The sequence below is a fragment of the Asterias rubens genome, chromosome 17 (genome assembly GCF_902459465.1).
Source record: "Asterias rubens chromosome 17, eAstRub1.3, whole genome shotgun sequence".
NCBI lineage: Eukaryota > Metazoa > Echinodermata > Asteroidea > Forcipulatida > Asteriidae > Asterias > Asterias rubens.
The window spans coordinates 10103637-10121344 of NC_047078.1; the positions used below are offsets into that span (position 1 = coordinate 10103637).

Sequence of the window (17708 nt, forward strand, 5' to 3'; positions counted from 1 at the left end):
TTCCGCGTGTCGGGCGCGCAAGTTTTGGAAAAAAATATTTCAAACCTCGAATTTTCAAGTGTTAAAGTGTCTATAACTGTATTTTTTAACGTTTTTTTTAACAAAAGGGCATTTATGAATGGGAATGAAAGAGTAGTGAATCGTTCTTTAACGTCCGTTTAAAATCTTGCAGGGTCGTTGCCGTGTGACCCTGCCGCCGATCAGTATGCTCTGATCGTCTTCTGGAGACAATGCAGCTTTCTCCAGAAGACGATCAGAGCATACTGATCGAAACGTCGAGTTAATCCAACGGTTCTTTTCAGAACCACCCCAACTCATTTAGAGATTGTTATTACATGGTGTTACCGCAAACTCTTCTATAACTATAGTATTGTACTAATATGAACAACAATTCGTATTGCAAAGTGTATTGTACCTGCAGATACAAACTGTAATACTAGCTTGATTTTGGTACAAGTTCTACGTTGTTTTTTTTAACAAAACGTCAAGCTCCATATCATGAGTTTTCTCAAAACGTAAACATACACTGAATGTACTTAATAACAGGCTTTGGTCAGTTAGCATGTCTCGTTAAAAAAACATGATGAGTTGGTTGTTCTGGCAATGAACTCAACCTTATAATAATATCAACGTGAACAAGCATTGCTCATTACCTTTGCAAAGTGTACATTGTACCTGCAGATATAAAAACAATAATACTAGGTTTGTTTTTTCTCGTGTTGCATGATCAATTATTTTTAGTGTTTTGGAAAAGCAGTTTAGTGCACTATCTGACTAGGGCCCAATTTCATAGAGCTGCTAAGCACACAAATTTGCTTAGCATGAAATTGTTGCCTTGATAAAACCAGGATTACCAAACAAATTTCCACATGATTTTCAGGATAAGCAAACAATAGCTGAACACCGGTAATAAGCGATATGCAGGAAATGGAAATTTGGTTGGTAATCCTGTTTTTTTTTAAGGAAGAAATTTCATGCTAAGCAAGTTTTCGTGCTTAGCAGCTCTATGAAATAAGGCCTATGTCGGCATGTACATCACAACCTACATCAGGGCGTGGGTTCAAATCCCGGTCATGACACGTGTGCACTTGAGCGAGACGATGCACTTAAATTATTTAATTTTTTTTGTATTGCACACGGAAAAAAAACCCGCTGATAATAGGTGGCAGCTAATTAAAAACCAAACACAAGTGAATTATTATCTGATCGATTATTAACCTATCGTTCACCAGCCACTACACAAAAACATGTTAGGTCTACCATGGTCTACCATTGAGGGAAAATTGTCTACGCGAATGTTGTGTGTTGTCTTTGGCATAGTGCTATAACTGTTTGTCTATTTTTCATTTAAAAATAGCATAAAAAAAATTCGTTCCGGTAGCAAAATTCATTAAGAAAAAAAAATAATAATATTATGCAACTCTAAAGGCAAATTTTGGGGATAACTTTCCGTATGGCGCCACCACTTTTTCACTCATTTCTACAAAAAGGGATATCTCATTGAGGTAAATTAGATACTATATTATTTCATATCGAATGAAAAAGTGGTGGCGCCATACGGAAACTTTTCCGTTCGTTTGAGTAGGGAAAACTGTGTATAAGGCGCCTTCAGACCATTCAACACGACAATTATGTGAGCATTTTAGTACAAAAAATAGTAGGGAAAACTGTGGATAAGGTGCCTTCAGACCATTCAACATGGCAAATATGTGAGCATTTTAGTACAAAATATAGTATAGCGGTTTGAGATATTTGAACATACATTTTTGCTCAGTGCTTTGATGTAGTTTACACATTACTTCGGTAGCAAACTTTTAAGTCGTTCGTTTGATTACTTGTTTTATTTGTTAGATGTTATTTCGGAACTCGACAAGGCTCCCACAAGGGGACAGAAACCACAAGCTTCCATTATTGGCCCAATATATCTCTCTCCATGTTTAGGGTTGAAAATTTACTGTCAATATTCCACTAAAAGACTTTATTTAACAACTATTGGTATAACATTTCGGGGAAAAGTTTCCGTATGGCGCCACCACTTTTTCATTCGATATGAAATAATATAGTATCTAATTTACCTCAATGAGATATCCCTTTTTTGAAAAAATGAGTGAAAAGGTGGTGGCGCCATACGGAAAGCTATCCCATTTTGGTCATAGTGGTAGTTGTGGTTTTACGTACACTCATGTTCGACCATCTCCATGGTTTGACTTATACACAGGCTTATATTCACGGAGGGAATCCTTGCCTCCACCCAGCTGGCTTTGGTGCCCTTGAAATGCTCAAGTAGAAATTTACAATTTCCTCATAGGGTGCCCTTTACCAAGAAGAGAATGCCTTGGTGCCCTTGCCCTTTCAAAAACAAAGCATATGAGCCTGTAAATATATACAAAAAGTGTCCGAATCTGATTCGAGTTTTGGAGTTTTTGATTGTGGTTGTTGTCTATTTATGGACCACCATGTATGTACGTACACCCGAAAATCAGCGCATCACTCAATCACAATTGTCACTACACACTACAACTGTATTATGTTTACAATCAATCCATACTTACGTAAATTTCCTTGTAAAACAGCAAGGGTAAGTGCTGATTTCCCATTCCGATCACTGCGATTTATATCCAATCCGGTTTCCAGTTTATTCTCCAGAACTTGTTCGACATAACTCACGTCTCCGTCACGCACCGCCGTTAGAAAGCGTTCCTCCTGACTTATCGGGTTGACAGTCGCCATGTTGGGTTAGTTTGCGGTCCCTCTACCTGGTATTCACTGGCCCCCCAAAACCCCTTCTTCTTCTTCTTTTTCTAATTCACTTCCTCAGTCCAACGGATCAAGTTTTGTTCGTAAATTTCTGCTGGCTGCATTGTGGCATTGTATCACGGTCCATTCCAGCGCGGGTTGGGTTGCTCTCCGTATACAATAGCGTAGCGCACTGGGTGAATTGTCATGTAAAGCGATGTTGCCTTGCGGTTTTTGTACACACGTAGTGGCTGTTCAACACTGGTTACACACAGACCAGTGCTCCTAGCTGCAATTAAACTAACATACACTAAATTTTAGTTTCTCAAAATGATGTAGAAGATAGTCATAAAAAACTTTAAAATAGCTGTCGTTAACAAAACAAATGGTGGAAAGATATTCCTTGAATGATGTACATGTCGCCAGAAGTCCTTGGTGTAAAATATGCAACTGTGTCAACCGGCGATTACGTACCCGATATTGTCGTGGTTATACAAAAATAAAACTTTGCAAATATTAATTTTGTGTTTAATTTTTTATTTTTTTGTCTTCATCATCAGATAGCGTCTGATTTGCCTATGGATTGAGCTACAAACAATGTTTTGAAACGAACACTTTGTTTTTTAAAAACTAACTAATGTGAACACATGGAGATATAACTTATTTGAAACTGTCCGCCATTTTGAAACAATTGTTCACGTGTAATAACTTCACAGATAGGCTTTTCGCAATAATTATGTTCCACAGAAAATAAATGCTCGAGCTATCGAAATATCACAACTGTAACGTCCAACCGTCTGCAAGGGAATTAAAATGGTAGGCCTAAAACATCTGCTTTCGAGTTTGCACCGATAACGAGTTTTTAAAACAACGTGGCCATAAAGCAAAATCTCTCTTTGGCTGCTGGCTGAGTATTTTCTACGCGTGAGGAACGTTGTATTGTGAATTGCTCAATGACAAATTTGAATGAAAATTCGTTCAGACCTTTTACCTTCAAAGCCATTTATGGATGACAGAACTTGTTTATCACGTCATGCTATTAAGAAAGGACACTCTTTTGATGACATTTTGTTTTCCTTGTTGCGGAATCGAATCACAAAACCTGGATAAGCCTTCGGAGTTCACTCTAGTAGGGGGCTTAGGGGCAAGTGGGACAAAGGACAAGGGTGTGGCAAGTTCCCGGAAAACACAACATTTTGGGCAACAATAATGTATTATGGCCTTTGCATTGTTTTCTTTAATGAGACTAATGTCTACCGAGAAAAGGTTGTGGCCCTTGAAATTGTAAATTGAATCTCAATTTATGCGGGTTGATAAATATTGATTGATTAAAGGGAAGGTACACGTTTGGTAATTACTCAAAACAAATAATATCTTTAAAACTGACTTGGTAACGAACATTGGAGAGCTGTTGATAGTATAAAACATTGTGGGAAACGACTCCCTCTGAAGTAACATAGTTTTTGAGAAAGAGGTAATTTTTCACTAAAATAATAAAAGACTTCTATTCCTATCTGAAAGCACACAAATTCGTCCAACAAGGGTGTTTTTTCTTTCATCATGACCGATTGAGCCCAAATTTTCACAGGTTTCTTATTTTATGCTTATAATGGGATACACCAAGTGAGAACACTGGTCTTACAATAACCAAACGTGTACAGTGCCTTTAAATTTATTGGGATACAAATACAACAAGAATATGCCAAAAATACATACACAACAACAGGAGAAAAGGCAATGAAAAATAACAAAAACCAAAATAGAACACACGATAGAAATACTGCACGTATTTGTCAAAGGATAGCCCTAAAACAGCCAATAACTATAGACTTCTTTCCATTGGCTTCTTAAGGCAGTGGACATTATTGGTAATTACTCAAAATAATTATTAGCATAAAACCTTACTTGGTAACGGGTAATGGAGAGCTGTTGATAGTATAAAACATTGTGAGAAATGACTCCCTCTGAAGTAACATTAGTTTTCGAAAAAGAAGTAATTTTCCACGAATTTGATTTCGAGACCTCAGATTTAGAATTTGAGGTCTCGACATCAAGCATCTGAAAGCACAAAACTTCGTGTGACAAGGATGTTTTTTCTTTCATTATCATCTCGCAACGTAGACGACCGATTGAGCTCAAATTTTCACAGGTTTGTTATTTTAGGCATATGTTGAGATACACCAAGTGAGGTCTTACGAGACTCACGCTACAATTGCAGAAAGGGGCAAGACCAAGATGGCGGTCACATCTAAATATAAGTTTAGATTTGATTGTCCTACCCGAAAACGACTTTGTATGGGCGCTTTTGAACTGGTTTATTGGCGCTTTGCATGAACGGGAAAAAGCGTTCAGTTATTATTAAGACTAATTTCAAATCAAATATTATCACATGAAGTAAGTGCGAAAATAGTTCACACGTGGCCCATTGTTCCAAGAAAATGACGTCCTTCCTTAGATTACGTTGTTGTGCTAAATCAGGCACATCATGATCATACTGGGCCCAATTTCATAGAGCTGCTTAAGCACAAAATGTTGCTTAAGCAAAAAAATACTTGCTTAATAAATTCAGATTACCGACCAAGACTCCACGCAATTGTTATGCTAAGTAAAGAACAGCTAAATACCAGTTACAAGCAATGTATATGGCATGCAATTTTGGCCAGTAACATGTGTAAAACAAGCGAGCTATTTTCGTGCTTAAGCAAATTTTTTGCTTAAGCAGGTCTATGAAATTGGCCCCTGATGAATAGCTTGGATTCTGGCCTTGTATTGTTCCTTTATGGATGAATGGCGATGGAAGGCCAGGTTTCATAGAGCTTAGCTGCTTATAACCATTGGGAACTGTGGTAAAGTTCTTAGGCTATACTAGCTTTATAGAAAGGTTTGCGGTAACACTATGTAATGACTATCGCTAATGAGTTGGGGTGGTTCTGAAAGGAACCGTTGGTTTCAACTCGACGTTTCGATCAGTATGCTCTGATCGTCTTCTGGAGAATTCTCAAGAAGACGATCAGAGCATACTGACTCCGAAACGTCGAGTTGAAACCAACGGTTCTTTTCAGAGCCACCCCAACTCATTTAGAAGTTATCATTACATGGTAACCTTTACTATCACTACTTTTGGTATTGTCAAAGACAAGTATCCTCACTTGGTTTATGCATAATTTATACAGTTTAAGATCTGTGGATGAGCTCAATGGCGAAAGGAAAACACCATTAAGGTTGTTTTAAGGTTGTTTTCAAAATGCCCGCAATGTGGGGGAGTATTAAACAAAAAAAAATACACAGTTTCAAAAGGATCGATCTTGGCTGGTGATTATAAGTAAGTAGAAAAGTCGTGTGCTTAAAGCATCGTTGGAATTGGGCACTGAACATGATTTGGGTTTTAAGATTTAATGTAGAGCCTAATGTATATTATTTTTCTTTGACCCAGTTTGAGCCAAAAGGGTTCATGTCCTTTCACTACGGGTGGGGATGTGGGTCATGCTCCCAACCTTCTTTTTAATGAGACCTATCTACTGCCAGTACAATGTTTATTCATCCACAAAGAGAGCCAGATTATGTTGTTCTTTCTATTTTTATGTGTTGACTCGAGATCGGAATAAAAATACAACTGCCTGGGAAACTGGAAGGTCAATTTCACAATACATTGAGCACCAATAACATAAATGCCTTGAAATGCAGGTGTACATGTACATTTCAACCATTATGAGATTGTCAACATCCCAAAGCTCAGACTGTTTGCAATTTTATAGAAAGGCACTGGGCGCTATTGGTTATTACTCAAAATAATTGTACGCATAAAAACGGACTTGTCACGAGTAATGGATAGCTGTTGAAATAATATAAAACATTGAGAGTAATGGCTCCCTCTGAAGTAACACAGTTTTGAGAAAGAGGTAATTTCTGACTCCAACGATACAATAGTTCAGGCCTTAAGTCTTTAAAAAAATAGCATCTGAAAGCACACACATTATTGTGCAAGAACACGAGTATTTTTTCAAAGTTTCATTATTTGTTTGTAACTTCGCTTACCAATAATTTAGCATACATTTTCACAGGTTTGTCATTTTATGCATTATGTTGAGATATATACACCAAGTGTGAGAACACTGGTCTTTGACAAAATTACCAAAGGTGTACAGTGCCTTTGGCGTTTAGCTTGAAATGTCGAATTTGTTCTATTACGAACGCTGCTAATAAAATTAATGACCATCTTCGAAAATAACCTCTCCTGGTCAACCACTTGGTGGCGCCCTTTTATTCCCCGGTCTTTGGGGTGCGTTCGAAGCACGATACAGTTCTGAAGGCCTTGTCACACAGAGGGCGATTTTTGAGGTATAACTTGGAGGCAACTGACCGCACTGGATCAAAAGGAAAATTTTTGGTAGCACAAAAGACAATCTGATACTCACTTTCTCTAAAAAAGTAATTGGATTTTCTTATTGGATATTGCCTTCATTTGGTTGCCCGTAAATTATTTGCCCGTGTGCATGTCCTTTAGGGCCTTGTCACACGAGGCAACTTTTGCAGGCAAACTTGTAAGCAACCAACTGCAGTGTTACTGTGGACCACTTAAGTAGCCGAAAACGAGTAATTTTCCAAACAATGTCTCACCATCCACAAAAATGAGTGATTATTCCCACGTGAATGAAATCTCTGTCTCGGAGATTGCCTGGATTTTGGTTATGGTCGTCAATTTTAAACATCTTGATCATGTTCCTGGTAGGCCTATCCAATACCAGCAATGAATGATAACAACCGTTGTTCAAAAAGTAACCAGACTATTTTTCTTGTTTCAGTCTCAGTTTGGTTACATTGAAATTTAAAGCGAGAAAACCAAGATGGCCGTCCCATGATAAAGTTCTGTTGAAAACCTGTACAAGTTGGGAAGTATACAAAGCTGGAGCCCGTTTACGTACCCAACGCCTCAAAAGAGACCCAACTATATATATACACACAATGATGATTATTCGTTCGGTTCTTGGATAAGTAATTAAGAACATTTTTTAAGAGTATAAATTATAAGAAATTACCTACACACGTACACATGGCGTATGCTAATACAGACTTTTCAGGCTTCCAATTTATAATTTGTTTTCTTATTTTCATCTTTAACGGGAAGGTACATGTTTGGTAATTGTTAAAGACCAATCTTCTCACTTGGTGTATCCAATCATAACAATAAAATAGCAAGCCTGTGAAAATTTTGGCTCAATTGGTCATCGAAGTTGCGAGAAAATGATGAAAGAAAAAACACCCTTTTTGGACAAATTTGTGTGCTTTCAGATAAGAATAAAAGACTTCTAGCTAGAAGTCTTTTATTATTTTAGTGAGAAATAATACCTCTTTTTCAAACACAACGTGACTTCAGAGGTAGTTGTTTCCCACAATGTTTTATACTACTACCAACAGCTCTCAAAATGCTCGTTACAAAGTCAGTTTTTAAGTTAATATTTGTTTTGAGTAATTACCAAACGTGTACCTTCCCTTTAAAATGTTTTCATCTAGTGTAGCGCCTTACCAACAATAGCAGCTTTGTCGGGACAAATTGTATGGTACAAAACCTCGAAAAGATAATGTTATGAGAAACGTGGTATAAGCAACATACAGTAAATGTACGCTAAACTATGCAAATTAATTTAACACCTATTATACGCTAAACGAGTAGTCGGCCACCCGTAACAAATTCATGTTGCGTGTTTGAAAGATGCTGGTATAGATAAGGCCTTCATGGAATATTAGCATAGCAATTCCTGTCATAGTTACATTATCTCTTCTTGAGACGAGGTTTTTTTTCAACTAGAGTGTCCTCCAAAAATCAAAAGGATCCTTAAAATTTATATTGATTTTAATAAGTGTTTTTAATTTGAGAGCTGGTTTTGACGTCCTTATAATTAAACAGGACACTTGTAGGCTACCGTATAACTGTAGATGAGACGTAGTGGGTTGTGGCCAATTAATTACCAAACGTGTCCAGTGCCTTTAAGAGAAGGGGTTCACCCCAGTGTTTATGGCAAGGTTGGCACCACCATGGCCGCAATTCCGAAAGCAGTGCCCATCTTCACTAGGTTCAACAAGCACGCCATGCAAAGTACACATCAATTATGTTCGCGGGCTCATCGTGTAGAGCGTAAATGAAAAAACATGTGTAAGTTTTAACCAATAGAGGGGGTAGTTCAGGATCTTTGGCGCGCGGCGCGCACTAATCTCCCCCCACATGGTGAAAAAAAAAATTTCAACACATTACAATTTAAAAGTCTTTTTTAGCCTCTTCGAACCACACCCAAAGAAATATAATAATTATGTCAAGTTATCTTTATTGTTCCTTCCTATTTTTTTTCCCAGCAGTTAACCCGTTCGGTTTTTAGTACTAATCCAAAAGAAAAACGCTGAAGACCAAAACTATAGTTAGACTCACTCCACCCTTGAAAACTTTTGAGCAATTTCACCACAAAGATACTTATACACATGTACATCGGATTTAACTGCAAATCTCCAGGACAATGAAGGCAAAGCCATGTAAAGTGAATGCAAGTTCAAAGGTGATTATAGATCAGGGCTAAGGCATAATTTACAAGCCTCAATAATGTGACATGTTCTTCACCACAAAAATTAAGACTGATATTGTTCGGCTTTTATACTTATACACATGTACGTCGGATTTAACTGCGAATCTCCAGGACAATGAAGGCAAAGCCATGTAAAGTGAATGCAAGTTCAAAGGTGATTATGGATCAGGGCTAAAAGGTATAATTTACAAGCCTCAATACTGTGACATGTTCAGAATGGCTTCACCACAAAGATGAAGACTGGTATCGTTCGGCTTTAATACTTATACACATGTACATCGGATTTGACTGCGAATCTCCAGGAGAAGGCTGCCATAGTGAATGCAAGTTCAAAGGTGATTATGGATCAGGGCTAAAAGGCATAATTTACAAGCCTCAATACTGTGACATGTTCAGAATGGCTTCACCACAAAGATGAAGACTGGTATTGTTCGGCTTTTATACTTACACACATGACATCGGATTTGACTGCGAATCTCCAGGACAAGGCTGCCATAGTGAATGCAAGTTCAAAGGTGATTATGGATCAGGGCTAAAAGGCATAACTTACAAGCCTCAATAATGTGACATCATGTTCAGACATTTCCATAAGAGAACAGAATCTCAGGGGTACGGGGGGAGGGGGGTGGATGGATTTTTTTTACACATTTTTCCCAGGACCCTGGCAACAGAGTCCATGCCCTCTGTGTACTTTCAGGGCCAACTTTAAGAGCCTACTGTAGCACATCAACAGGAGACTTTCCAACGCTAGGTGGCAGCAGACGTACCGGGTAAATTTCCATTGTTTACGTAGTTCTGAACATGCGCATAATTCTGAGAACAATGGATTTACCCGGTAAGTCTGCTGCCCTCTACCATCCCAGAAAGTCTCCCATTGGCTAAGCACAACACCCTGTGTGCGCACCAGATTTAGATTAGCCAAAATACCACATGAATTTTAGACTGGTAGGTCTATCCTGCTCAGTTTGCATTTTTTAACACTGTTTCTAACTAAGCAAATTATTTAGCAGTCTGCTGCATTTAATCCAATAAACATTCCACACTAACTGTATACTGTTGGATGAGCACCTGACTGTCTTTAATGTCATACATATTGTACAATGTCTCCCATTATGTTACTAGTCATATGAGAATAATATAACAAAAGACTCTAACTTCAGTTTTGTTGCGGTTTTCTCAGAAAAAGGACAATGTGTTCAGCTGAAACTTACACATGTGACTTTTGTTGTATCTTTCTTTATAATTTTTTCGAAAAAATCAGCATTATGTTGATAAAAAACAATCTATGACCCAAATTATAGCATAGCTTTCTGCTTAAAGCCATTGGACACTTTCGGAACAGAAAAAAAAAAATAAAAGTTCACAGAATACAAATAACTTACAGGGTTCACAGAAGGTAATGGTGAAAGACTATTCTTGAAATATTATTCCATGAAATGCTTTACTTTTTGAAAAAAAACATTAAAACAATTATCAATTCTCAATATCGAGCATTACAGATTTATTTTAAACACATGTCATGACACGGCGAAACATGCAGAAACAAGGCTGGGTTTTCCCGTTATTTTCTTCCGACTCCGATGACCGATTGAGCCTAAATTTTCACAGGTTTATAATTTTATATATAAGTTGTGGTACACAAAGTGTGGGCCTTTGGGCAATACTGTTTACCAAAAGTGTCCAATGGCTTAATAAAAGTAAGGGTTTATACCCTTGGAAATTTCTCCAAAAATTACTCAGCATCAAAACTTGCTTGGTAAGAAGCACTGCAGCTGTTGATAAAGTATAACATTTTGAGATCAATTCCATCAAAGAATGTGGTTTTAGAGAGAGTGATTCAAAAACTTTTGAATCTGAGAAAAGTTTCCGCATGAAATCGCTCTCAGATTGTGTGTTCCAATTATTCTTCCTGTGTGGACATAACCACTCCACATTTTCAGCGATGTCTCAAAAACGCTACCACCTTTTGAAATTATATTTTCTACAGATTCTAAGGAATCCAAAACCAAAGTTATACATTATCTTTTAATTGTCAACGACCAGTATTCTCACTTTGGTGTATTCCAAAATATATGCATAAAATAACAAATCTGTGAACATTTTGCCTGAATTGGTCATCAAAGTTGCAAGAGAATAATGAAAGAAAACAGATGCCTACAAAAGGGTTCAGGCCTAAAGTCTTTTAAATTTAAGTGGGAAATTACCTCTTTCTCAAAAACTATGTTACTTCAGAGGTAGCCATTTCTCACAATGTTTTATACTATCAACCTCTCCCCTTTACTTTTAGCCAAGTAAGGTTTTTATGCTAATAATTATTTGTGGAATTGGCAATAGTGTCCAGTGCCTTTAAGCAGCTCTATGAAATTGGCCCACTCCTCTACATCTTCAAAGTTCAAACTCCTTGTGACAAAGATGCAGAACCACACAACGAATATACCCTCCACTTCATCAATGTACTGAATAAGCATGGGTGTAGTGGCAAAGTCGCGACAATTGATTGCTTAGTCGCGGTCGCAACTACCGTTTCGCAACTACTCGGTAAATCGTGCCGCCACAACTACTACAAATAGTCGCGACTACCTGTTTGGTGAACCAATCGTGTCGTTCATGACTAATCACGCCAATGTAAATCACTTACGAAACACAATCAGACATCAGAGACACAACCCTTCAATCCTTACACTGTGAATTTTACTATGGGTGCGTTCGTTTAGCTTCCCTGGGTCGACCCCGCAGTGCTCACTCAGGTGAGCCCCTGACAAGAGCTAATCGAACGACCACACTCGCCCTCTCGTGGTGACGCCATGCTCCATAGTTGATTACCGCAAACACTGTCGCAATGCATCTTGGGAATTCAAAATTAGTCGTGACTAGTGTCAAAGTTGGCTAGCACTGAACATTGACTGCAGGAAACACGGACAACAGAAAATAGTCAATCAACAATCTCATAGTAATTCAAGTCAATCTCAAAAGCATTGTTTCCCGCCATATTTCAAAACAATAAGTTACACTAATGCTACAGTCCTACATAAACAGTTTTTATGTACAAAAAAAACCACATGTGTGGATTAACTAGAAAATCGCAGATTGTGATACCCACTGCTAAAATTTACAGAATTCGAACAGGGGCCCAATTTCTAAGAGCAATTACCCCTTTATCAGTTTATAAATAGACCAGTTTTAGTGGTGGGCTCTGAATCCAATTTAGTCCACCTAAAGGCCAACATTTGTTCGCGTTTAGATATGGGGCCATCATTGCTGAAGTGCAATCTGGGGGAAATCTGTGTTTGGCAGCACAGTGTATTTTTCTCAGAGTGCCTGGGGGAAATTTGTTAGTTCTGGGCAGGATGGCCCGGCGTCGCCCACCGTGGCTACACTGCCCTTTATAGAATTTTTCTTTTTCTTTCTGAAAAGCCTTCACTGTTGAAAGTTTTTTTCTGAAAATCTTTGGCGATTGCTTTACTTCTTTCTAGACAACTTTACGGCTCAAGGAGATTTCAGAAAATCCTGAAATCAGCAAAAAACTGAGAAATCTCATGCTTTAAATGTTTAGACAATAAAGTTTTTTTTTTTTCACAAAGCAGTCATAATATCTCAACTCAGATGAACGTTTAGCCCTGTATGCTTTGTATTTGAAAGGGCAAGGGCACCGAGGAAATTGTGAATTTCTACTTGAGCATTTCAAGGGCACCAAGGCAATGAGTAGAGGGCATTGAGGCAATCACCTTTGTTGCTTCTGTAAAGTATCATGCCTGAAAGCATAAAAATACTCATACCTGTAAAATTCACCAATCATGCCAGTTGAAGAAACAAACAAAAATAACCTAGCAGTTCAATTCTTTGTTCTTAGATTTTCTCACAAGAGAACAAAATCTGAGCTTGATGTAAAACAGTCCAACTTGCCGTAGGTCGTTCTAGATTTTCACTCCTGTGTCCCCGTCTTTACTGTGGATCCCGTTCCTGACCCCTTTGGTTTGTAACGTTTTCTGCAGGACGTGGGCGTCGGCTGGCTCGATCCTCTTGTAGTAATGCTCTTTTGTCTCAATGATTTCAAAGTCAAATTTCTTGTAGAACTCAATGGCGGATTCGTTGTTAATTTGTACATGTCTGCGGAAGAGTAAAGCATTTTCTTTAGATTGTAAAACACGCATACTAAAGGAAGGGTTGTAGATTGGTTATCACGGTTCTCTCTTACAGGCAGTGGACACTATTGGTAACTACTCAAAATAACTATTAGCATAACAAATTACTTGGTAACTAGGCCTGGGCGAATTATTCGAATATCCGGTTAATGGCCAATAGGTTTTCCTATCCGTAACCGCGAATGCCTTTTTTTTCTTAACCGGATATCCGCATAGGGCGCGAATACGTATTTACAAACCGGATAATACTTATTTAAAAGACATGCTCAACGCATACATGCATGTAAGAAATATCTGCTCAGCAAAGAAAGACACCCTTGTTTACTCCAAGGTGAACAAAGTTTTCAATTTGATGAACCCTCATTTTTGAAATAATCTCCCTCAAACAAGCTACCATTATCTCACATTTCAAGACTCTTCTCAAAACAAGTTGAAATCATCATAGAGCAAGTCCGGGTGAGCCACTAGACGGACATGACTGACCAGAAATTGAGATGTACATGACGTAGCTCTCGCATTGAATATATCGACCATGCTCTGGTGCATAGTTCGCTGGTCAATCTCCCTGGGCTTTATGGTTCCTGGTTAGTCTAGTCGGTGTAGCTAAATCTAACCGCTCACCAGAACTTGCTCATGTATGCGTCTAATTTGTTGTTCTTCTGAGTGCTTAGAGAGACTTTCTTCTTAAGGTGTTAGGCGCCATATAAATACAGTTTTCTTATTAAGACTTACAGATAAATGTTGTTGACATTTCCATCTTTGGCGCAGTAGTCCAGAACGTGTTTCAGCATCACTGTGCCTGTGTGAATGAAAAAATATGAAACGCAAAATGAGTTACACATAAAGTAATTTACAAGAACGCTAACTTCTATCTTACCCCTCCCACTTCTGACACCTAATGTATCGAGGCTCAAACACAAGTCCGACATTAGAGAGTGTTTGTGTTTTTTCATGTCAACGGTCAACTTATGGAGCGCCAGTACCAATTAGCTCTGAAACCCAAGCGACTTTGTCTGGAAACCTGAATACTAAATAGAGATGATGGAGATGTTGTGGCGGAGAAAAGACACCCTTGTTACTCCAAGTAACTTTTTAGTTCAAATATCAAGTAATAAACCACAAATAGGGAGACAGCCAACATTAGGGTTTAGATACGCTGAGCATACGCGCTGTTCCCACTGAGATTATGAAAAGTTCCCACGGATCGATCGAGTATTCCCGGCGGAATGTTCCCGCGGGCATACATAGCTGTTCTGACTTTTAAGACGCTTCCTATCAAGCACATTGAAACGTTATTGTGAAGTGCACTATAGTTATTGTTAGTAGTATATTATTATCTCACCGATGCCAAGTCTTCTGTATGGTGCAAGACATCCAAGAGTCATGATGTATAACCTTCTAGAACCATCTTCCGTTGTGTCTATTCTACAACACACAGCACCGACGACTATATCATTGAAATAACCTGCAAATAAACATCACATCGGAGAGTACAATTAGTGGCGTTTGGAAAAGCAAAATGATTATCCGTCCTCTAGTTTCACTAAAAATGATAACTAATCCTAAATGCTGAATGCAACAAACTCTGTCAAAGAATGACGTATGACTTGACCGAGGGAAATAGGCCCTTCTTCTGGTCACTCACAGGCCCGAGGGGGAATAGACGTTTACTAGTTACCAAATTATGCCAGTCAATATGTGATTTAGGTCTTAAAATGTGAAATAAGAAAAGAAATCTGGAAAAGAAAAGAAGTTTTGTAGTTGCTGTTCTGGTTGTGCTTAGCTATATTGTGCTTAATGCATTAAAAAACAAACCTGTGAAAATTTGAGCTCGATTGGTCATCGGAGTTGCGAGATAACTATGAAAGTAAAAACACCCTTGTCACACGAAGTTGTGTGCTTACAGATGCTTGATTTCGAGACCTCAAATTCTAAACTTGAGGTCTCAAAATCAAATTCGTGGAAAATTACTTTTTTCTCGAAAACTACGTCACTTCAGAGGGAGCCGTTTCTCCAAATGTTTTATACTATCAACCTCTCCCCATTACTCGTTACCAAGTGTGGTTTTATGCCCATAATTATTTTGAGTAATTACCAATAGTGTCGCCTGCCTTTAAGAAACTCTATAAAATTGGGAGAATGTACAATTTTTCACAACACATCCACAAATACTTACATAATTTTGCAAGTTCTCCTACATCCAACACATCTTTGTAGAACTTGTCATTGTAGGAAACAGGAAAGACGACGGAGTTCAGTCTCTTCAGTTGTTTAATATTATGAGGGGTGATGGCCCCAAGCTCTATCCTTCCCCTGTAGGTCAAAAAGGTCAAGGGTCATAGATCAAAGGTCAAACATCTCAAGGATAAGATTTTACAATGGGTGCGTTTGATTAGCTTTCCCGGGTCGACCCCGGTCTGCCCCCGATACATTCAAATAGCTTTGACGTCATTCGAGGGGCTCACCCGGGTCAGCCCCAAGTGCCCTGCTTGTGGAGTGGGTCACTTGGGGCTGGCCGTTCGATTAGCTCTTGTCTGGGGCTCACCCGAGTGAGCACCGCGGGGTCGACACAGGGAAGCTAATCAAAGCAGCCAATGCATCATTCAGCCAAGTACATGACATGTAGGCCGCTCATAAAGTGCCCTACATTTGTACCAATATTTATTGTGTCCAACTCAACTCCTTAGGAGTATGCAGCACCGGCATGCAGCCAAAAGATCACACAGCACGCACACGTATGTATTGCACAGCCGGCCACTGCACAGCCACAGGAATGATGTATCGTTGTGTGCATATCTTAAAAAATATACATAAATAATTATTAATTAACAGTCATAAATATTAATAATGCATTTTTTTTACGACAATTTTAACTTCTACTACATGTACATGTAGGTACCATTTTAGTTGCGATTACGTAACCCTCCTGCCGACGGCGTAGCCGGAGGGTTACGAAGCAGACGCAATGTGAGCAGGGCGAAATGGTTAAAAACGTACAATTTTGACAGCTAGTCAGCAGATTTGCTCCATTTTTACCACTTTTAAAAATCATGACACAAATTCTAGAAACCATTTCGCCCTGCTCACATTGCGTCTGCTTCGTAACCCTCCCCGGCTACGCCGTCGGCAGGAGGGTTACGTTATCGCAACTAGTACCATTTGTAATATTTTTGTATTAGGTTTTTGGATATACATGTATACCCGCCACTTTACTTTTCCATTCAAAATCAAGATGTCAAATAAATATTTAAAAAAAATGACAATTTAATTTATTGTCATTAAAAACATTGGATAACATTCCGTATTGCGCCACCACTTTTTCACTATTTTTTACAAAAAAGGATATCTCATTGAGGTAAATTAGATACTATATTATTTCATATCGAATGAAAAAGTGGTGGCGCCATGCGGAAACTTTTCCAAAACATTTAATATTAAATAAATAAAATTAATTAAATCAAATTGGCAATGGCATTTGTATTTAAAATTTAATCCATATTTGTTATTAATTAATATTATTAATTAACAAATACGATTAATATTTAATAACAACAATAATATCATGAATATTGAATATATTATTATTATTATAATTAATTCACATTTTTTTATTTGATCGAGTCAAAAGAATACTGACAAAGTGGTGTCAGCAGGGTACGGAAATGGCATTTTCATAATTAGTGTACTAAAAAAAGGTTATTTTAACTACAATTTCACTTAACTGTTTTGATTTTCACTTCACCATGGCCATGCATGCATGCACTGACCATAGCGCACTGACTAGGTAAGGAAGAAGATGCAGTGCGGTGCTAGCTGAGCATGCTGAGTGCACATCAAAAAACAAAAAATAACATTAAATTTGTAAGTGAAATGAATGTTCTCAACTAAAAACTGAAGCACTCACCGTGTCATTCTTTAGAAGTCTGAAATCCTACAGGCTCTAATATGTCAACCACTTCACAAAAATGAACAACTGTGTAAAATTTTAACAGAGAAATTCACATGTTTGACATTTCGTACGAAGTTTAGCTGCAAGTTTTTTCCTCCCGGGAAATTCACACACTTTTGGATGCGAAATTTCACAATCACGATTCGGAAACTGGTATCCTGTCCACTGAGGTCATTTCTCGTTATGAGTCACTATACATAAATTGGTCACCTGTTTAAAATAGTCAGCTCTCGATCTATTGAAATAAACTACCTAAGACGTCTGGGTATTATACATATTGGGCGATTCAATAGTTATTTTGGGCGATAT

General features: G+C 38.1%; 2 protein-coding genes across 2 annotated transcripts in view; both read right to left on the bottom strand.

The window, feature by feature from the left end:
- Positions 1-3172, bottom strand: part of LOC117301379 (short transient receptor potential channel 5-like) — an 81154-nt gene extending 77982 nt beyond the window's left edge. Inside the window, exon 1 of the mRNA XM_033785325.1 lies at positions 2553-3172. Within this exon, the coding sequence (XP_033641216.1) occupies positions 2553-2730 (178 nt within the window). The 5' untranslated portion in view covers positions 2731-3172. The remainder of the gene's footprint in view (positions 1-2552) is intronic.
- A 9533-nt stretch (positions 3173-12705) lies between these two features.
- Positions 12706-17558, bottom strand: LOC117301466 (N-alpha-acetyltransferase 50-like). The gene is made up of 5 exons (XM_033785478.1): positions 17355-17558; positions 15627-15763; positions 14793-14915; positions 14183-14249; positions 12706-13415 (listed from the first exon to the last, which is right to left on the bottom strand). The coding sequence occupies exons 1-5, from the start codon at positions 17360-17362 to the stop codon at positions 13223-13225; spliced, it is 528 nt and encodes a 175-aa protein (XP_033641369.1). The 5' UTR covers positions 17363-17558; the 3' UTR covers positions 12706-13222.
- Positions 17559-17708: the final 150 nt, after the last annotated feature.

Bases quoted from the DNA above. Each gene is read 5' to 3' on its own strand.
- LOC117301466 (XM_033785478.1), bottom strand. The intron at 14,916-15,626 runs GTAAGTATTTGT...GTTTATTTGCAG, and splicing joins AGGAGAACTTGCAAAATTAT to GTTATTTCAATGATATAGTC. The intron at 14,250-14,792 runs GTGAGATAATAA...TCATTCACACAG, and splicing joins ATACAGAAGACTTGGCATCG to GCACAGTGATGCTGAAACAC.